The sequence below is a fragment of the Ziziphus jujuba genome, chromosome 12 (assembly GCF_031755915.1).
Source record: "Ziziphus jujuba cultivar Dongzao chromosome 12, ASM3175591v1".
NCBI lineage: Eukaryota > Viridiplantae > Streptophyta > Magnoliopsida > Rosales > Rhamnaceae > Ziziphus > Ziziphus jujuba.
Genome location: NC_083390.1, coordinates 20722254 through 20743665, shown reverse-complemented (window position 1 = coordinate 20743665; position 21412 = coordinate 20722254). Strand labels below are relative to the sequence as shown.

The window sequence follows — 21412 nt, the reverse complement described above, 5'->3', positions numbered from 1 at the left end:
TTGGGGCATCTGTGGGCTAGGCAGCTTTCTTTCAACTTTCTTTATTCTCCTTTAAAAATTCCAAAAAATCAGGAATAAAAATAATAAAATTAAAAAACATAGTTCTTAGAATATTACTCAATTTTATTTTTTTGAAAACAATTTGGTGACTATTCGAAGTAGCTATACTATAATATAACATAAGAATGTTGCATTATACATGTATTTTTTTTTTCTTTTGGGTAATTGCATAATATATGTCTATTTCTGTAAACATTTGTGTCTCTAGCATCATGTAATGGTGCCCCACTTAACAATTTTTCTGGTCCGCCATGGTGTCTCCCTCCCTCTATATAGTCTGCACGTATATTTTATTTTATTTTTAGATTTCTCTCTCCATACATTGTTGTTGTTTTTTTTTTTTCCCTTTTTTTTTTTATGAATCCATATATTTTGCTGGTTAAGTACACCAATACTATCACGTTATTATTTGATATAATAGAAGTTCTCTTCCTCGAGGAAAATTTAACCCCAAATTAAATAGCATCTAAAATTTGGTAAAAAGAAAATAATTATTAACTTGGCAAATTTATTGTATTCAACTATTAGACAGCATATATATATATATATATATTAAGTCAAGTAGAGAGGGTGGAGGTAACAAGAGAAACGAGCATGCCCTTATTTAGTATATATACTCCACTCTGAACTGGGGGTTGCACATTTGCACTGTGAATCGAGTTATTCAGAGCAAGATTGGAGGCGAACATGAAGGCCATTAATTGGAAGGGGATTCAAGCCCCCCATGATCTTGCAATTGGGATCAGTTACTTCCCATTTGAATCTTTTCACAACGTGATGCATGAAAACGAGAATTTGCAATCGAGCATAGTCTTTTCCAGGACAAATTCTAGGTCCACTTCCAAATGGGATATTTGTGTAAGGTGGAGGAGTTTGCTTCTCATACCTTGTGGGATCAAACTCTTCTGGTTCTGCATAACATTTTGGATCCTTATTTGTGGTGCTTACTGTCCAATACACCTACAAAATATTCCATAAACACAACCAACGAACATATTACAATTGGACAACTTTAACACTTGTTCAATTATTATATAGTTCATTATAAATTAAGAGATAGTTCTCAACTGATAGATGTATATGTTTGTATATATATATATATATATATGCATTGTCAATTTCTCATCTAAGCACCCGTAATGGATTTTCCATCTTAAAACTCATAAAGGAGATCTTGATAAAAAAATCTATCAGGATGTTTTAATGAAAGATTGACTATATATATATATATATATATATATATATATATATACATATGTAGACACTTATGTTAGGAAAACTATATACATATACATATATATACACTTATGTTAGGAAAACTAACGGAATTTACCTTCCAGCCTTTAGGAATTGTATAACCTTCATAAACGATATCGGTTGCAGCCTCTCTAAAGGTCCCTTGAAGAGGTGGCATAAGCCTCAGTACTTCAAGTGCTACATTCCATGAATATTTCATTTTCTGTATATCCTCCCAATTAAGTGGCTCACCGGATTTTTTGGATCTTGCAATCTCCAACTGTTCTGTTTCTCAAACAATATTTTAACAGAGTCATGTTAGGATATGTATACTATATAGACATATATGTTATATAATATATATATATATATATACACACACAATGGTGCTATATATATCACTTTAAATGTAATAGTATTTCTGTTGAAAGAAAGTTCAGATCTACTAAAGCAATATGAACTTTATATGATCAGCAAGTTAATTATTATAACTTATCAATTAATCAGTTTAAATTCAGTGATAATTTAGTAGAAATTGCACATGGCGGGATATTTTAAGAACTGAAGTAAATTGTTTTCTGGTGGAACATAATTGTATATGGTCAGTTGAGATTGGAGTAGCATCAATCAGTGATTCATCTCCAAGGTTAATTAATTAGGTACTAATCAATGCCCTCGAAGATCATAATGACCATATTCAACGAGTTACCTACAACAATTAGGTGAAAGAGTTTTATTATTATTATTATTATTATTTTATGCAGCATAAGTAAACTAGAGTTAGAATGAGCGATCAAGAACTAGCTTTTTTATTATTATTATTATTTATCATGAACTAGCTTAAAAGGATTATAAAGAAATATCTCTCTATGATTGTTCTTAATTTTGTTCTTTTTTTAAAAAAAATATATATTTACATCTTTACCCTCATATTCGGAAAAAAATAATAATAAAAAAAAATAAAAAATAAAAAAGACAAAGAGAGTAAATGGCAATGCAATGGATAGTGTGGAAAATTAAATTAAAAGTGAAAAGTAGGTTCACTCTTATGTCCTTATAGCAACACAGTGAAATAGCGTGGGCATTTAGACTTTTTGGGCTCATGGTTCTCCAATAACAAAGTGGGTAGATAGATAAGGAGCATTGACTAGAGATACTTTAACAAAGCAAAAAATTTCATGGATTTGGAACAACCAAATTTATAAATATAAATTTATAAAAGGCACGTAAATAGGATTCATATGATATGATAAGTATCGTGTCTAAGAATTTGATAGTCTGAAACCAAATCCGACTATCAATTTGATGAGAAAAATGTACCTATAACCTTTAGGCTACGTCATCTAATTAGTTTTTCATTTGTAGGCGCGCATGCACACACATGCAATATATATATATATATATATTGTCGTTCATGGCAAATAATTAATAATATATCGTATGCATGAGAACACACATAATAATGAAGAAATAAAAATCAAGTAAGAAATAAAGATGTAGAAATTAATTACCAGTGCGGACTCACAGATTTCAGATCTTTCACCAAGATACTTGACAATGAAAGCAGTCGTCATGGCAGGTGAGTTGAATCCACCAGACGCCAAACCCATAACTTTATCAGCAATTTCATTATCCGGCATGAATCTTCCAGTGGTTGCATCCGGATTAGCAATCATGTAATAGAGAATATCGTTCATTCTGACTCCATTAGAGATAGCCTCCCTTTTCTCCTTTATAAACTCCATAATCTCTTTCCTCGCAGACCCTGCTGCTTTCATGGCACGGTTTAGAATGGTTCCTGGTACATTCAAAGGAATGACGTGGAGACCCAACATCATGATGTCCATCAACTTGCAAAGCTTTTCAACTCTAACCTGGTCTTCAAGTCCCCAGAAGAACCTTGTTGCTAAAGTTAATACTAGTAACTGCGAAAGATGGTAAACATCAACTTGCTTTTTACCAACCCAGTGGGAATTTATGTGATCTTGAACTAAAGTATCCATTGTTTTGACATAGTGAACAAGAGCATCGACTTGAAGGAAACCCGATGCTCGTTGGATTTGCTTCTCCGTCTGCCTTGGTATGGCAGCGGAGGAAGCTTTTTGGTACGAAGATCGGAAGAGTTTCTGCATGGACAGAGGTCGCCATACATTGAAAAGCTTGAGCTCGTTGGCAGCGACAAATTTGTGACCCTCAAGACCACATAAAACCACTGTTGGCTCGCCTAATACGTTGGTTTTGAAGATCTTCGAGGAGTATTTTTTCATTCTATCACCAATGAATTTTTCATGGTCTTGGTTTATGAAGGCAAATGTTTCGCCGATGATTGGCCATCCCAAACTACCAGGAGGGAGGTTGGTCTTGATGTTATAGAGTCTGGATTTGTAAAAGATTAGAGCGAGAAAGAAAAATGGAAGGGTCAGAAATAAGGAAAGCAGGAAATGATCCATGGATGATTGTGTTAAAGCATAATGTTATGAAAATATGAAGAAGATTTATACTGTACGAGTGTAAGTTGGTATCTGTTTATTTGCATTGGTTAATTTTATCCACGTTTCTAACCTTTGACTTAAATATAATTTAATCTTTCTAATTTTAAAATTATCATTAATCTTTCTTTTTTGTGGATCTTAAACCTCCCGTATCTGATAGGCCTCATCTTTCTCAAGGTCACTAAGCCCATAAGACTATCTTTCTGATGGTCACTATGCACTGACTAATCCGGATCGGACCATAAGGAAGTAAAGCTCTTCTAGCATCAATTTTCCCCATAACAGGTGCCGAACCAACTCGCATTGGTATCATTAATCTTTCTTCAGATTTTAAAAAATTATAATTTTCATTCCCTAATATTTAATTCATATGTTTTAAAATAATATACTACCAACTCGTATTGGTACCATTAATCTTCCTTCAAATTTTAAAAAATTATAATTTTCATTCCCTAATATTTAATTCATACCTTTTAAAATAATATAATCCATGCCTTTTAAAAATACTATTTATAATTTTTAAAACCTAAATAATCAAAATGTAATTAATTTAACTCCCTCAGGTTCAAAACTAATATTCCCTTATTTGTATTTATTTGATAAAAAGAATCGGAGTCAACAGTGTCACTATGTTATTGTGTCATACAGTTCAATAATTAAGTTATTTGGTCAAACATTTTTACTCTAATATTGTCCTTTTGTAGCTCGTTCAATAGGTTATACACTATGTTATTGTGTCATACAGTTAAATATCTAATTTTTAAAACTTAAATGTTTAAATTGTAATTGATTTAAATCTCTAAGGTTCAAAAATAATATTCCCTTATTTGTATATATTTGATCAAAATGAATCGGAGTCAACAGCGTCACTATGTTATTGTGTCATACAGTTCAATAATTAAGTTATTTGGTCAAACATTTTTACTCTAATATTGTCCTTTTGTAGCTCGTTCAATAGGTTATATTTTCAGTCAGTTCACCACATTTGACTTTTGAGAAAGACATATGTCATAAAGCTGAAGTGTTTCGAGCATTCACTTTCCAGCAACAATTTTTTAACACATCTTTTACTTTTAATAGTTTAGACTTTTCAGATCTACATGACTAAGATTGAATACCTAAAACTGCATTATTGTCTGGATTCAATCTCGTGTCTTGACTGGAAATAGAGCTTCTAGACAAGGAGGGAAGATATTTAAACATAAAAGAATTACAGAATATTCAACCAGCAAGCAAAACAGAGTTCGAAAATAAACCCATTTTACAAATTTAACCAAGCTTTAGCAAACTCACAACATGATGTATCAGTCTCCTTAGGCGGCTTTTGACAAGAGTTCCTCACCTGTATAGCTTTTCATTCATTCCCCTATTCTATTTACAAATGATACAGCTTAAATAAAGCAATGGGCAGACCAACAAAGACCCAACAATACCACAAAAACTTGCAGATAATTCCACTCACATGAAAATTTTATGGTTTATGCTGTGCATAAATTGAAGCACGAACTCCTTGCTGAGGAGAAAAAGCCTTTCCATTAACAAGCAGTTGCTCTATGAAATCGACACGAACTGATTTGAAATGGTAAAACTGGTTCGATAGAACATGGGAAGAAGATGAGAAATTGCAAATCAGAATAAGCTCATTATAGCCATGGATGGATAGATTGACTGAGAATTCGAATCAGAGTTATTCATAAAGCTCAATGGCATAAAATACCATCAGACAGACTTTTTTTAAAGGAAGAGCAAAAAAGTTTCTTAATAATCAAAGCAAAGAGAGTAGATATAGATCAGGTGAAAGAAATACCTTTTCTTTCCAAGAAAATTCAATTTGACGATAAAAAGGTTCCAACAATATTATCTGATCTCCTTCTTTGATCTGTGGGAACAAGGTTAAAGAAATTCTAGAATTACTAAAACTGATAAATCTGTGGGAATCATGACTCATCCTATTGCGTTAGTAAAGAAATTTGGACAGCTCATTAATCGTCATCATTGATCTTGTTGAGCATTGGACCCATTTTCCACTGCATAAATTATTTCCCAAGCGGTTCTGCTGATGTTTCACCCAGAATTTAAATTGTTCTTCAGAAAATAGATGCTAGACTGTTTCAGCCAGAATTTTCTTTTTTTGGACAAAAAATTAGGTAAAGCGAAATTACAATGGTAACTCAAAGTTTTGGTTGGTAAATCTTACTGCATCATATCGTAAACCATACACTGATAGAGCAAAGCATTTTTCATTTGAATCACATAACAAATAGTACCTGCAAAAAGACAATTAAAAAGAAAAGACAGACATTAATTCAGTTAGAAAAACAAGCTTGAGTATGGTTAAGATGCCAATGTGCAGAACATTCCATCTATTCAAACATTCAGTGAAAGAGATACAGAGAATTCATTTAAGTTTTACAAAATATGATCTAAAGAAAGACACTCCCAGAGTGGCATAAGCTAAAATATAAATGGATTTAAGACATTCGAGTAGATAAATTAAGCACCGCTGTTCAACATAAAACTTACAGGGGAGCAACATTCTCATGCCTGATAAAGAATAGCACTTTTCCCACTACTGCTGCTCCTTTGTTGAGACCATCAGATAGATCATCTATAGTAGCTCTTCTATACGACGAACTCACTGACAGAAAATGCAGACAAAGAATATCACTATGTTCCAAAGAATAGAAAAGGAAAAGTGTAATTCTCACTTGACATCACAAAAAAACAATCAACTGAAATACAGGGAAGAAACAGGTAGCTTACAATTCACAGAAGCCAGAGACGATGCTAAAGATGCAAGCCGTTTAGATCTAGCATGTCCCTGAAAAAAAAGTACTATAAGAGCCACTTTTCATCCGAAACAGATATCATTGGATATTATGACAATTATAGACTAATGTTATCTAAAGAGAATGGCATTATATTGTACGTAAATGATAGTGTCAACTCTAGTGTCCTTTACTAGCATGAATCTTTAAACCTAATGTATGCCACAAGAAATGCAGCTTTCTCATAAGAATACAGTCCATGTCATTCACCCAGGAAATCTTGTGAACTAGCTAGAGAGAGAGAGAGAGAGAGAGAGAGAGAGTATATTAGAGACCCCACAATACTGCATTTACAAAAAAGAAGGCATTACCCTCAACAAATTATCTAATTTGTCCAGAAGATTGACAATCTTTTGCACCTCCTCAGTAGCCTTGAGACCTGGATCTTTTAAACCAGCAGCTTCAAATCCAGTAAGGGCCCTCTCATAGTTCTCCAGATATTTGTTTACCTTCAACAGAAGCGTATTAGATAATTGTGGCAAAGACTAGTTATTAAGCAACATTTGGCACCTGAGCAGTAGCAACAAGTTTAATGGCAGGGGTCAATTGAGTTGAGGCATGCAAGCCAAGTGGCCTATTGATGCAAAGCATCATCCTTTATTCCCCAAAAAGAAATCATTAGTGATACTCGTTAGTTAATTCCATATTTTTCCCCTCAGTATTAACATAACTATCTGTTGACACTCAGTAATTCCTTTTCCATGCTTAAGAAAATCAAATCTCAAGTGTGGTTGTTGGGTGTAACCGTTTGAAGATGTGGACGGAGACTCAACTGAAAAGGTCTGAATTTTGGAAATGAGTTTCTGAATACTTCATGCAAAAAAGGTTTAGAAATATGTCACATCACTTCACTTATTCTTTCTACAGGATCTCACGGAGCCTATTCATACACGATATGATCGAGTCTGATCATAGAAAAGATTCTCTTCAAACGAACCAGCCTATACCTCTGTATGGGGCTTACATGGTGGTTGGAACAAAGACACATTTTTTTATTTTAGTTGTGAATTCAAATGTGGCAGATAAGGGCATATATAATAAACAAATTATCCTGATGCTAACAGACAGTCACGGTTAAAAAAGAAAGGGGGGGGGGGGGGGGGGAAACAAAGAAAGTTAAACAACTATAAAAGTTTCATATATCACTAAGAAAGAAAAACTAATAGGAAAAATTCAACTTACAGTGGCACAGTTAAAATACAAGTCTGGATTGGACTTCATTCCATCATCTTTCTCCTGATATAAATGACCAAACATTAAGCATCATTTCTACTTATAAAGAATGAGTCCTAATTACAAAACCACAGTTAATAAATAATCCCTCTACATAAGAATAAGTATCAAAGGAAACTTGTACATTTAGTAAGAAATCCAAAGTCACAAGAAATCCATCAACATAGAGGAAATGGATTCCAAGGAAAAGTTCTTACTCTGCACACTTACAGCATTTTGGTATGCCTTCAAAGACTGCAGCAGTTTGCTGTGATCCCAAGCTCCAGTCACAAAGAAACTAGTAAGACATGCATTTCCAAGGTTATCTGCCAATGGTATCAGATATTGTTCAGTAATTTAGATTAAGTACAGATAGAATAAAAAAATATATAATTAAGAATTTCAAGAAATTAAGAAATGCAGAAATGTAACAGGGACTTGTGTTTTATACATTCATATAAAGAAAGAAAGAAAAGAAATGGTCACAGTATCAGCTACAAGTCCAATGAAGCAAACAAAAAGAAGGCCAGCATACATATAAAGTGATTCACATTCCAAGGCAAACAAAGTATAACATCCTATTATTGAATTTTTTACACATGAATAATATTTCAATACCAATAATTTTTGACTTTTTAATAGTCAGAAGGAATCCTTACACCAAGAGTTCCCATCCTTAACGTCTAAAGTTATAGCTTCCTTAGCATGTTGAATGCTTTCCTCAACAAGTTCTGCCTGATTCTCAGTACCTACAAATGGAGAAGAAAATTAACATGAGTACAATGCATATGTCTTTGTAAGGGTAAAGTAACAGTGTCATAAGCATTTACTCCAGATTTTACCTTTCTTTCATCTTACAGTCAATCAGTTAATCAATTATTACTTATCTATAAATGAATGAACGTTAAAATAACAAGTTGTTCCCTAGATTATACATTGAGCTTCCCAATTTCAAATATCTCATCTATGTGAAGATCATAGGCCATTCTTGAGAAAGTGTAGTCTCAACCAGAGGCACTTAATTCGCATATAAAAGTTCAAACCAGATAAGTAAACAACTGAGACTCACTTAAAAGGGCTATAAGGATAAAATATCAAGTTAAAATTATATTGGATCCTCATAGCATCTCAACAAGACCTGGAAATGAACTGAAAAATAGATAAGTTCTGAAGTATGAGCATCACCTTGAGCCATTTTTCTTTCAAGCATTGATAATTGACAAAGTATCTTTTTGTTTGGACCCTGTTCAGGACACATAAGAATATCTATAACTAACTCAGACCAATAGAAATAACATATAAAAATAATGGACATCTAACTAAAATGACCTTGCTTAGTGCAAGGGCAAAGCAATTCTTCGCTGCAGACAGATCGCCCTTCTTCCAAATGCAGTTACCTAAACATAGCCAAGCATCTGTAAGAGATGGATTCAACTTAACCTGCAGAGTGGGATAGTCCATTCAGACAATGAAATTCAGCATAAGCATTACAAACATGCCGAATTACTGCAGCTAACAGTTTGTTCTCACTTACAGCTTTTGAGAGATGATCCTCTGCTTCTTTCTTATAGTCAGAAAATACATCCAATATCTTTCCTCTCAAATACTCATATGTTGCACGTTCCACGGGAAATTTTCTTTGTTCTGCAGAAGAATGAAAGATAACAAATTAAGATATAAATATAAGGACAGCCGAATGTACAAATAAATTGGAAAAGACAAATGTTTAAGCACTAATATACACAACCCTATAAACTATCAGCTGTAACTTCAGCTAAAGCTAAAAACCAAGAGCTTATGACCATATAAAGCTAAAAACCAAGAGCTTATAACTATATGTGCTTATACTCATAAAATAAGAGTATGTTCATAACCAAGTTTCAAGAAGTTACATTCCCAAGGGAAATTTATATTGCTTCAATCAGGAAAACAAATCAAACCTACCTAGCCAGTTCAGCATTATTACATTGTTATACCAGTAATTTCCTCTTATTCTAAGAATCCTAAAAGGCGTTGCCATACAATTCCTAAATTACTATGATATAACGAAATCCATCAATATTTAAGTTAAGTGAACCTTTGAGGCCTTGTCAATGTATTAAGGAACACAACAAAACTAGGCCATATTTTGTGTATAATTTCAACAACATTTGCAGCTGTCGGGTCCCAGGGAAACCACTATGACCCTCAAAAATGGACAATGCAGAAGAGTTATTGCACATTCTTGCGATATAAAAAGGATGAATTTGAATATGAAAAATGGAGAAAAAAGTAGCCAAGAGAACTGGGTGTCTATTATTTTCCACTATCTATTGCTCTCCTTCTTCCCCAATTCAGTTCAGCAACTTAGCACGATTGGACCAATTATTTATAAGTTTCTCCGAAAAAGCATAACCATTAAAAAAAAAAAAAAAAAGAAAGAAAGCAACTTCAAAAGGAAGCTATTATTCAAATAGTGAAATGGGTTTTGTTCTGTTATCGATGAGTTTTGAAAATTTTTTTTACCGGGAGGGATAGAGTCGAGGAGCTTGATAGCAAGATCCGATTCTTTCTGCAACTTGTCGATTTTTTCATCTGGGTTCGCCGGAAAACAGGTATCTCGGAGTTGGTAAAGATCATCGGCGGCTTTTGAGGCTTTGGCCAGCGGACCTTCTTCCTCCGCTTGGCCGCTCATGTTTCAGAGCCACAGAACACTCTCAGTGCTGTAGTAACACAGACAAATGACCACGAAACGCTTCGTTTCTTCTCCGCGAACTATTTTACCTTTGAAGATCTTCAATTCGACGCCGTTTAAATCGGTCATAATGGCTCGTCTCGTTGGGTTGGGCTGTTCCCCTATTTCCTCGAAATTTACACGTCAGCATATCTTTCAACTCTTTTCTTTTCTTTTTTTCTTTTTTTTTAAAGAAAAATATTTATTTATTTGAATTAGCTTCCTCGTTTACTCGTTTGTAACACGAAATGGAAAATTACAGGAAAATCTCTTGAAGTATAATTCGTCATATATGTATTTTCATAAATTTTTTTGAACCATATTTTTTTTTTTTATCAAAATGAATAGTTTGTGTGAAAATTAATTTATTTCAAAATAAAAATAAATTTTCGTTTTATTAAGAATTATTTATTCGTTTTACTTTTATTTTAATATATTTTATAAAATAGATTTTGTTATTATCTAAGGTTTTTATATTTCATCTCATTTATTTAATAGGTTAGTTTATTTTAATTAGAATTATTATGAAAATCTATATAAAGAAGCAAATAGAAGATGGAGAAAACGCACAAACAACTTCCAAATGTCAACACAATACAATGACTCTTTCAAGAAGTCTCTCAAACCTTATTCCATAACTTTTTTTAGTTTTTTAGTTTTGTTCTAATTGTTTTATTTTAAACTTCTTTTATTTTTAAGGAAAGAAAAAAGAACCCATTAAAATTGCTTTTAGTTTCTCCAGTTTGTTCTAGCTGTTTTATTTTAAAATTCTTCTTTCTTAAAACAATAAAAGAACCTATTAAAATTCTTTTATGCTTTTCTCTTTTTCTTTATTCTTAAATCAAAAAAAAAAAACCATTAAAATTATCTTATTATATGTTTTTAAGTATAATTATTTGATTGAAATTAAATTTTTGACAATTTTTATTTTATTTATTTTACTTTAAATTACCAATAATTCAAACGTAGAATATTATTAACTGTTGATTAAATAATCAACAAAACCTAAATCAGCTTCTCTATATATAAACCAAACAAGTATACTATATATAAATTAGAAATTGTAATATATATATATATATATATTATGTTTTGCTCAAAAAAATAAATTTATATGTTCACCATAATATTTTATATTATAAATAAAGAAATTTTGCGCCATTTTCATATAGTTTCAACATTATTACATTTTACTTTACAATATTATTGAAATAGCACTATCATAAATGAAGTTTGTAAATAGAAATAACATAGTCTATTAAAACCTTTCCACAGTGACATATCAACTACTAAATTTTATTATTCAAAATAAAATTTTCATTCTAATTATGCGTTATTGAAAAAAATGAGAATATTTTTGTATGCAATACGCATACATTTTGAGAATATTTTTATATGCAATACACATACATTTTTACAATTAAAAAATCATGGAATAACGGTTTTGGATTTATGTTCTGTCTTTTTATAAATTTTAAATGGCATTGACGGGCAATTCAATATTATATATAAAAGGTAAATGATAAAAATGTTAAAACTACATGCGCCAAAAACCCTAAAAAAATGTTATCCAGTTGGCGCTGTGCAATTTCCATTGGAGCTAGACAGCATTTTTTTATTTTTTTATTATTATTATTATTTTTGGATAAAGAGCATTTACCCAATCGGTTGCCTTTCCCAATATAAGAATATCTATATAAAATATCTTTCTCAGTCCTTTCAAATCTATGTAGAATTGCCTAAAGCGGATTTTATTTTTTTTAAAAATAAAAATAAAATAAAATAAAATCCATGAGCTTCATTTACCTTTAAGCAAGATGCAACCTATTTTTTTCACCCATAAAAATTGCAATAATTGAAAGTGATACAAATAACTCCTATGCACTATTTAAATTTTGCCAACTTAGTTAAACACACCTCTTCAAACTAAGTTTTAGATTTATTTTATTTTTTATTTTTTTAACGAAATAGAAAAATAGGAACTTGAATTATTGCCCAAACAAACAATAATTTTTACCATTAATTGTTCCGCAAGGATGAGTTTATCAGATAGTCAGCGAAGACTTTATTCACCTCTGTTAGGCCTGGGAGTCCAACAAAAGGAAACTCTCTCTCTCTCAGTGATGCAACATCACTTGTTATAAGAAATTATTATAGATTTAAAATTTCTTGAACCTTGCATCAATATAAATTCTGTGGTTGAGCCCAATCACTTAAGGTTCATTCAATGTTCTTCCCAAAAAGAATAGAGAAAAAAACGAAGAGGAAATTTTTTTTTTTTATTTATTATTTTTTAAATATGGAAGAACTTGACAAATTGAATGACAAATCAATCAAGTGGACTAGATCACTCTAAATGAATATTAAAAAGACCAAAAAAGGCAACAACCAAAAAGATAAAATGAGAAAACTTTGAACCTCTTTTTTCGGCAGCTTGATGCACCATGCTCGTGCTTTCTGTTTCATTTCTAATTATTTTCATTTCTTCTTTTCTTGTCCTGGCCATCATTCATTTTTTTTTTTTTTTCTACATTTTTATATAAGAACTTCCTCTTTCCCTTCATCTCCAACAAGTTCTAGTACCTTTCAGATTTGCTCTCTCTTTTCATATTTATGGACAAGTTCTTATTCCTTCTTCTTCTCCTTCTTATTTCAACCTCTGCTTCATTTTCGACATTGAATAATGCACGTCTCCCTGGTATGTTCATCTTTGGAGACTCCATTTTAGACGCTGGAAACAATCATTTCAACAAGAATTGCTCTGCTCAGGCTGATTTCCCACCTTATGGCTCTGCTTTCTTCCACCAACCCACTGGCCGATTTACCAATGGCAGGACGGTTCCTGATTTCATTTGTGAGTTGTACATATATTTATTTAGTTTGCTTCCAAAAAAAACAAACTTGAAAAGGCGGTTTTAATTTCTTGAATTTTTTGGAAATTTAACACTTTAATGTCTAGTATTTTGATTACTATTTTGGTGGGTTATCGGTGATGATTTTTGCAGCACAATTCATTGGTATTGAATTCCAGAAACCATACCTTGAAGCACAGATTGAGGTTTTGAATGGGAGTTGGACGGATTATCCATCGAATGGTATCAACTTTGCTAGTGCTGGTAGTGGTGTTTTGCAGGGAACAAACGAGGACTGGGTAATAATTTTTTGGCAAATTTATTAATTAATCGTGATAATTCATATTCTCTTTATATGATTTTTTTTTTTTTTTTTGTACTTAAGGTATAAAATATTATCATAGGCTAACAAAAGCTAATAAGCTAATGATTAAAAGTTTTAATAGACTTTGTGGCCTATATTTTTTAACATATTTATAAATTAAATAAAGTTCAAAGTAGAAGAGAATCCTAATTTATATTTAAAATTAAAAAATTTCTAATTATTTAAGCATATAACATTTTCTTATGAATGGTTCAGGGAGTAATACCACTCCAAGACCAGTTACAACAATTCCAAACACTGGTACGAAAAAACAAGATCGATCCAAGTCTGGTCCAAAAATCAGTCTTCTTATTTGAGTCAGGCTCGAACGACATTTTTGACTACTTCCTCCAATTGGACACAACACCAAAACTCGACCCCGATGCCTATGTGCGAGGCATGGTAGCACAAGTTGCAAAATTCATTGACCAAATTTACAAACTTGGTGCTCGCAAAATTGTTGTGGTTTCACTTGGACCTGTTGGATGTGTCCCTGCCAGAGCCATCCTGCCAGGTGCACCCATTGATAGATGTTATGGAAAAATGAACGTTATGGTGAAAAATTACAACAAAGGATTAGAAAATTTGACCAATCATATCCCCATTAAGTACCCCCATGCGATAGGTGTTTATGGAGCAGTATATAATATTTTTCAGCAATTTCGAGCCACTCCAAAACCTTATGGTAAATTTTTATTATAGCATTTCAAAATTATTCCACTTCTCATAAATAATAATAATAATAATAATCGGGCTGAGAATATGATTTATATTCTTTTTGTGCAGGTTTTTCGGAAGTTTCTAGTGCATGTTGTGGTTATGGAACTCTTAGGGGACTAATTCAATGTGGCAAAGAAGGTTATGAAGTTTGTTCAAGGCCTAATGAGTTCTTGTTTTGGGATTATTTCCACCCATCTGAGCATGCTTATGAACTGATTTCCAAATCCTTATGGGAAGGCAACAAATTTCGAGTTAGACCAATTAATTTGAAGACCCTAATCAATATTACCCGTACTAGTGCTTAAGCCGCAGCACAATGACTACATGCTTTTTGAGTCAATGAATTGGATTACCCAAAAAAAAAAAAAAAAATCATGTTTTTATATTATTTGATCGACAAGTACTGATCACTCACCCATAATAATCCGCAAATTATATAAGTTATCGATTAAATTTCCTGTTCTGCAAGTTGAAAATTATTTTAATGGTTACGTATAAATAGTCCTCTTTCTTTTTAATATTTAATGGTATGTCAGAGATAAATACAACAAGTTAATTAACCATATCAAACTCATTGCATATTACCATAATGTGTTATGGCGCATTAAGACAATTTAATGTTTGTTATATGCATTAATATAAATGAATTACAGCCATCGGATTGAAGACTTTCTAGCTATTATAGCCTTTGTTTTTGGCCTTCAACAACCAAGAAGTTAAATTTTTCTTCCTTGTTGAAAGGGGAAACCAAATACTTTATGATCATGAGCCGATGGAGATTTGACTACACAAAACAAAAATAAAGGTTCAAGCAAAAAAATAATAATAATAATAATAAAAATAAAGGTAACATTGAGAACTTGAAAAACCAACATGAATATGCCATGATTATTGCCAAAATTTATGTTTTTTACTTTTGCGTTTACTTTTTTAGAATTGTTTTTCTAACTCCTTATTAATTTTAATTACAAATACTTTTTAAAAGTCAAAAATATTTTTTAAAAATTATTCAAAAACTTTCTAAAATATTTTTGCCTTCTTAAAAACTGTATGAAACAAGACTTTATTAACTCGAGAACAAAGTGTAAAACTGTAAGTAAGAAGTCAACCACACCCAAAGTAGTACTTCCATGACTTTTCAAACCCATATATTAAACTTGTCAATTTTTTCTACTCAATTAACTCTGCTTTTATTACCGTGCTTTTCATGTGGACGGTTAAAACAATTGCAGTGTCCCAAAATCCATGTAATTTATAGCTGTCGCATCACATCATTTCACAGGACCCACGACCAACATATACATAAAGGCAATGAGGCACATTTGAGCAGAACCAGTGCCAATTTTATGAAATAATAATAATAATTAATGATAAGAAAGACTAAATTTTATGCGCAATTTGAGCAGGGCAATCGGCGTTGATATATAACAGACACCGCAAGCAGGGCCCTTCTTTTTTATTATTATTAAATTTGAATTTTTGAAGCTTAGCTCTCTCTATATATACTAATTAATTAAGTCATTAGCAGCTTTATTTTAAATTGATTGTATTTTTATACCCCTAATCTTGCTTAGATAAACTGAATCAAGTCAAATATACTGAATTTCCTTTTCTCCATCCTTCTGTGAAATACTGATTTGTGTCTAAAACATAAAAAAGATCCATTTGATAATGTAGTAACATTGTATATAAAAGGTAAATGATCCTCTTGACCATCCTTCTGTAGAATGAATGTTATTTATTTATTTATTTTTGGAAAAAGAATGTGAATTATAGAAAGCGATTGTTTAACAAATAATTAAAAGCCTCTACTTAATTAGCATGTGAACATAGTTATACGAAAGCAAGTATTTAATTGTACTTTTACTGGAAGCAAAAAAAAAAAGAAAAAGAAAAATAGTGTTTAGTAAATTTTACCCCAAAAAAAAAAAAAGTATTGAAAAAGATTTAGATTGAAAGTCATTTGACATTGATTAGCAATCTACTTTACAGTTTTCAAAATATTTATATATACAATGACAATATCAATTTCAAACAAGGTTTGGGGCCAATTATTTGTCTTGAGGACCACAATATAACTAGATCTACTGCTACGTACAGGAATTTTTGTAATTGCCTGGTGCCTTGCAGCTGCAGCTAGGCCTTCTGACCAAAAAATACAAGCAAAATTATTGAAGTACCTAATTTACCTTTTAAGCTCTTTTGTTTGGCACAGTTTTTGTCCTATTTCCCTTAAAAGGGCATGCAAGAACCTGTAATGTGTTATTTGCGAAGACAAAAAACTTATTACCGTAGTCACATTTAATAGATATATATATATATATATATATTTGATCATTTACAATAATTCCCTCTTAATTTTGATATATTGCGAATTCAAAACTTTTAGTTGTAATTTGTAAGTATGATTGACTTACCAATTGGATTAATTTTACTTCACCGCACTTAATGCTTAATTGCTAATTTGAGATAAAAAAATTTTTACCAAAATTTATGATCATCAATGGTATATTTATACTCCTATTATTATTATTATTATTATTATTTTGTTATGTAATATGTCAATTTTATATTTTAATATATATATACACAACATTGAACTAGTGATTATCTAGTTCCTTCCTTTATTACTGGCTATCTAAAAATAAAATGGACAAATAATATATGATAATATTAATTTGTAACATTTATTTTAATTTTTATATTTTAATATTAAATCTTAATATAGAAAATGAACCCTTTAATAATTGTCTATTAAATTATCATATAGTACAACATAAAACTAGATTTTTCTTTAGAAGAAAAATTGGTGTTTTTTTATCCATATTTAATATTGCATCAAATTATTATTGTGAATCATAAAGTGAAGACTCTCTCTCTCTCTCTCTCTCTCCATATATATATATATATATATAAATACATGTTTTTTATATCCATTGTTGGTGTAGTATAACCCCCCACATAAAAAAATAAAAAAATCTGTTCCTTTTCTGACATTTTCGTTTTATTTTTATTTTTTGTTTTAATTTTCAGCGACCCTTTTTATAAGCCTACTGCTTATAGAATACTGGGATTTTGGGATTTTTTATAAATAAAATTGTTATATTTGTCTAATACCCAATACGTGACCATTAATTTCTCTCAAGAACAAATTCTTAACCCATCTAAACCGAAATTATAAAAATGAAAAAGTTGCAACGACATGCTAGTGCTACACTAGCCTTAATACCAAAGTAAACCATGTGCTAGTTTGTCAAAATCCATTAATTAAATACTTCAGTATTTTGTTGAGTTTCTTGTACGTAATATTTTATTTATTTGTTTTCTTCTTTTTTTTTTTTCTTTTTTTTTGGCGGAGAGAGTTTCTGGTATACAATCACTAACTAATAAAGTGGGCTTTTGATATAATTGTTATTGATACTATAGCTGATATTTATTGATTAAGAAAGTTGAAGCCAAGGACATGTCTTAAAGAGCCAGCGTACCATCATTTTGCTTTCTGGACCACCATTTTGGTTTTGTCATGCTAATGGTTATGCCTTTGCCATCCATCTTGGACCGTCTGATATCCGTGCTTGCAACTTAGTTTGTGACACATCCTTCTCTCTTTGTCTCACCTGTGACCAAAAGGCATGTGTCTAACCCACCGACAATATTATGTTTATCCATACGCATTTATGAAATTGCAAAATACCAAGATAAAGCAATACATGTTTTTCTTATCTATATCTCTATATAAATAGTTATATAAAAGAAAGAAGGAAATTTTGTTTAAGAAGATTTAAAAGACTAATAATTATATATATTTGATCGTATAATACAAATCAAAATGTAATGCCATTTGATGCTACAAGCTTTAATCACAATATTAGTTGTGAGACAAAAAATTTCAATCACAAGGTGTGTAGTCAAAACATGGTGGATGGTTCGTTTTTATACCTAATACTTATAAGTACAAAATTTTGCATTTTAATTTAGTGACTAATATTGATTATATATAGGACTAAATGTTCACCAACGGGACACTGACACTGAGAGACGAAAACTAGGGGATTATTTTCTTATATATTGATTTTGAATTTAAATCTTTACTATCAAAATTAGTATATAGAGTTTCGATCACAATATAAAATAAAATTACGTTAAATTTGTAAAATATTGAATATATCATCAATTAATATTTAAATCTAAAACTCTAATTGAGAAAATGACTATGCCATGTGAAGGAAACCCAGATCCAATATATCCAAATCCTATTTACATATCCAAAGTTCCAAACAAATACCTGTTGACAAGATTTGTTAACCATAATAAGATGAATGTGAACATTTGAAGAAGATAGAAGAAACTGGTTTTACCATTTTTTTTTTAATTTTTTATTCAAAATGTTAGGACTCAAAGCAAGATATTGATAAGGTCAGATAGATGAAATGATGACAAAGACAAAAAAGCAGACACGGGGCCTTTTCCAAGGACACATAGAAGGGCAAGTTACAACCCCACTAGACGCCAGAAAGCAGCCAAAGAACACCAATAAAATGGAGAAAAAAAAAAAGAAAAAAAGAAAAAAAAAACTTTCTAAAAGCTCCTAATGACAACAAATTGGGTAATAAGTCGCTAACAATAGCTGGAAGAGTCATGTAATGGGGTCCCACACGCATTTACAGCGAAAATTCGCATCTTTTAAACAAATAAAGCGTACACATGATATGCATACATCAAACACACATATGCACCTTCCAATCCTTTTCCCCAACGTTTTCAAACTCTTTCATCCAAAAACGCGCATTTTTCTTTTCTTTTTTAATCAATAACCAAACTAAACCTACCACCACAACTTCCACACATTTAATCTTCATTTTCATTATTATACTTTAACTTCCACACACTTCTTCTTTTTTTTTTTTTTGATAAATTTAACTTCCACACACGAACATATATGTATTTTCCCCTTTTTTATATTAATAATTAAATATTATAATTCGGGCTTTCTTTTGACTTTCTCCATCTCTCTTAATCTCTGTATAAATAACCCTCATTTCTCACATTCTATTCCGACCAAACCCATATCACCGTTTTCAGTTTTTTTTTTTTTTTTTCCTTCATTTTGTCCACACTCAAAAAAAAAAAAACAAAAAAAAAAAAAAACCTTTTTTGCATTGGTAGATCATATTTGTTATTTGATTTCCATGGGGAACTATGTTTCTTGCACTTTGGCAACTCCTTTGATCAAGAGCTCCAAGGTAGCGAGGGTTGTCTTCCCGGGCGGAGAGGTAAGGCAGTTCCGTGAACCCATCAAAGCGGCCGAGCTCATGCTCGACTGTCCCAACTACTTTGTTTCCAACTCGAGGTCTCTGCATATCGGAAGGAGGTTTTCGCCTCTCAGCGCTGACGAGGAGTTGGAGTTCAGCAACGTTTACATCATGTTTCCGATGAGGAGAGTGAATTCTATTGTCACGGCGGCGGATATGGCGGTGTTCTTCATGGCTGCGAACTCCGCCGCCAAGCGGATATCCGGTGCGAAAGTCAGGATCTTGCCGGAGTCCGGCGGCAATGCACAGGGAGTTGCGGAGGCTGGAAGTGTCAATAAGGAGGAGAGTGAGGTTGGTGGGCCAAGGTTGAGTTTGGATGGAATTGAAAGGTTTGATCAGATTCCGGAATTCAAGTATAGATTAGCTGCTTGTAGGTCAAGAAAACCAATGTTGGAGACTATAAAGGAAGAGCCAATTCGATCAAGGTGAAGAAGAAGATTTTATGTGCCTTGAAATGGTAGGAAATTAAAATTAGCTAGTTTTGTTTGTAATTATACTCTGATTGATGTTATACGAGATGGTTGTTTTTTTCTTTTTCTTTTTTGTGTTTATTTTTTTGAAGCTCAGATTATTATTAACTTATATGACTTGTTGGGTAAAATCACCAATTTATTACTACTTGTAAAATAATATAGTTAGGTATAAAAATGGAAAATTAAATGAAAATTGATGACCATTTCTTTAGGGTTTGGAAAGCCAAGTCAGAATTCTCTATATTAGCATTTTTAATGTTTTTACTCTTTGACTGTTTTAAATCTAGAAAACGAATATCTAGTTGGTCGATGACGCGTCGGTCAAAAACGAAAATTGGAAATAATAATTTTGCTCGGTCTAATAAAGCCGGTCGTGGGAAAAATATCTTTCTAAATGCATGCATTTTGTAAATGTACGAGACCTTCTAAAGTTCAAAACATGACCTTAGAGCTGTTAATTAAGATCTGTTCAAATGGACAAACACATGTTGACAAATTTAAAATTTTTTGTATTGTATAAATATTTTAATTTCTCTATAAGGTGGCTCAGATGCCTACTAATTTTACACGGTTTTATACCAGCTGTTTATATATAATTTTTTAAGAAAATTGAGCAGACAAGGTTCAATTTGGAAACTAAAATCATGAATAAAGATTCAGAACTTCAACTTCTTGATGAGTAGTTTCTAAAGAGCTAAATCATTTTTTTACTTCAGTTTGAAGCTCTGTGAAGCTCAAGCTCATCTACAGGAGCTTTTGAATATTAAAGCAAAAAGTATTAGCAAAAAATGTCTTGATCTCTCGCCTTATTAGTATAGTTTTTAAATTTGCATCTTAAAAATAATTTATGAGAAATTATTTTTTATTAGCTTTGACTAGAAACTCTTCTAAACGAGATGTACTTATAAAAACTTATTCAAATATTCCCAAAAGCATCTTTTGAATTAAAACTCTTCTGAAGAGCTAAATCCTTTTTTTTTTTTTTTAGTTTGAAGCTCTCTCAAACTCATTCTCTTCTAGAAACTGTTTAAACACTCTTAAAAGGAGCTTTTGAATCTTAAAAGCAAAAAGCAACTTTTTAGAAGCCATTTCAAACAAAGCAAAGGTATTAGCAAAAAAGTATCTTAATCTTTGGTGCTGGTATAACTTT

The 21412-nt window shown here is 31.5% G+C and overlaps 4 protein-coding genes across 7 annotated transcripts; 2 read left to right on the top strand and 2 right to left on the bottom strand.

Annotated features, from left to right (window-relative positions):
- Positions 1-102: 102 nt before the first annotated feature.
- Positions 103-3832, bottom strand: LOC107429363 (beta-amyrin 28-monooxygenase). Its single transcript, XM_060813594.1, has 3 exons — positions 2808-3832; positions 1394-1576; positions 103-1020 (listed from the first exon to the last, which is right to left on the bottom strand). Exons 1-3 carry the CDS (start codon positions 3744-3746, stop codon positions 721-723), a joined length of 1422 nt encoding a protein of 473 aa, XP_060669577.1. The 5' UTR covers positions 3747-3832; the 3' UTR covers positions 103-720.
- A 1128-nt stretch (positions 3833-4960) lies between these two features.
- On the bottom strand, positions 4961-10588 carry LOC107429357 (uncharacterized). 4 transcript variants are annotated; one of them, XM_048463209.2, is made up of 14 exons: positions 10334-10587; positions 9363-9472; positions 9158-9268; positions 9014-9071; positions 8488-8577; positions 8060-8154; positions 7799-7852; positions 6928-7065; positions 6552-6609; positions 6312-6426; positions 5986-6055; positions 5596-5667; positions 5251-5376; positions 4961-5159 (listed from the first exon to the last, which is right to left on the bottom strand). In XM_048463209.2, the coding sequence occupies exons 1-13, from the start codon at positions 10500-10502 to the stop codon at positions 5260-5262; spliced, it is 1257 nt and encodes a 418-aa protein (XP_048319166.2). In that variant the 5' UTR covers positions 10503-10587; the 3' UTR covers positions 4961-5159; positions 5251-5259. The 4 variants fall into 4 exon arrangements, with proteins under 4 accessions (XP_048319166.2, XP_048319165.2, XP_048319164.2 ...); XM_048463208.2 differs by having other exon boundaries at positions 4961-5130; XM_048463207.2 differs by having other exon boundaries at positions 4961-5376; positions 10334-10586.
- A 2482-nt stretch (positions 10589-13070) lies between these two features.
- On the top strand, positions 13071-14953 carry LOC107429371 (GDSL esterase/lipase 6). The gene is made up of 4 exons (XM_016040046.4): positions 13071-13395; positions 13547-13692; positions 13974-14442; positions 14544-14953. Exons 1-4 carry the CDS (start codon positions 13155-13157, stop codon positions 14780-14782), a joined length of 1095 nt encoding a protein of 364 aa, XP_015895532.3. The 5' UTR covers positions 13071-13154; the 3' UTR covers positions 14783-14953.
- Positions 14954-19316: 4363 nt separating this feature from the next.
- On the top strand, positions 19317-20327 carry LOC107429356 (uncharacterized). The gene has a single exon (XM_016040031.3). The coding sequence runs from the start codon at positions 19667-19669 to the stop codon at positions 20216-20218; it is 552 nt and encodes a 183-aa protein (XP_015895517.3). The 5' UTR covers positions 19317-19666; the 3' UTR covers positions 20219-20327.
- The last annotated feature ends 1085 nt before the right edge of the window (positions 20328-21412 follow it).

What these genes read in the sequence shown, in the direction of transcription:
- LOC107429363 (XM_060813594.1), bottom strand. Translation starts at nt 3,746, where the DNA reads ATGGATCATTTCCTGCTTTCCTTATTTCTGACCCTTCCATTTTTCTTT. An exon ending in AAATCTGTGAGTCCGCACTG is followed by an intron (nt 1,577 to 2,807) that starts GTAATTAATTTC and finishes GAAACAGAACAG; the next exon opens with TTGGAGATTGCAAGATCCAA. An exon ending in CAATTCCTAAAGGCTGGAAG is followed by an intron (nt 1,021 to 1,393) that starts GTAAATTCCGTT and finishes AATATTTTGTAG; the next exon opens with GTGTATTGGACAGTAAGCAC.
- LOC107429357 (XM_048463209.2), bottom strand. Translation starts at nt 10,502, where the DNA reads ATGAGCGGCCAAGCGGAGGAAGAAGGTCCGCTGGCCAAAGCCTCAAAA. An exon ending in TAAGGATGGGAACTCTTGGT is followed by an intron (nt 8,155 to 8,487) that starts GTAAGGATTCCT and finishes TACCATTGGCAG; the next exon opens with ATAACCTTGGAAATGCATGT. An exon ending in ATGGTTTACGATATGATGCA is followed by an intron (nt 5,668 to 5,985) that starts GTAAGATTTACC and finishes TTGTTCCCACAG; the next exon opens with ATCAAAGAAGGAGATCAGAT.
- LOC107429371 (XM_016040046.4), top strand. Translation starts at nt 13,155, where the DNA reads ATGGACAAGTTCTTATTCCTTCTTCTTCTCCTTCTTATTTCAACCTCT. An exon ending in GACGGTTCCTGATTTCATTT is followed by an intron (nt 13,396 to 13,546) that starts GTGAGTTGTACA and finishes TGATTTTTGCAG; the next exon opens with CACAATTCATTGGTATTGAA. An exon ending in AGGGAACAAACGAGGACTGG is followed by an intron (nt 13,693 to 13,973) that starts GTAATAATTTTT and finishes TGAATGGTTCAG; the next exon opens with GGAGTAATACCACTCCAAGA.
- LOC107429356 (XM_016040031.3), top strand. Translation starts at nt 19,667, where the DNA reads ATGGGGAACTATGTTTCTTGCACTTTGGCAACTCCTTTGATCAAGAGC.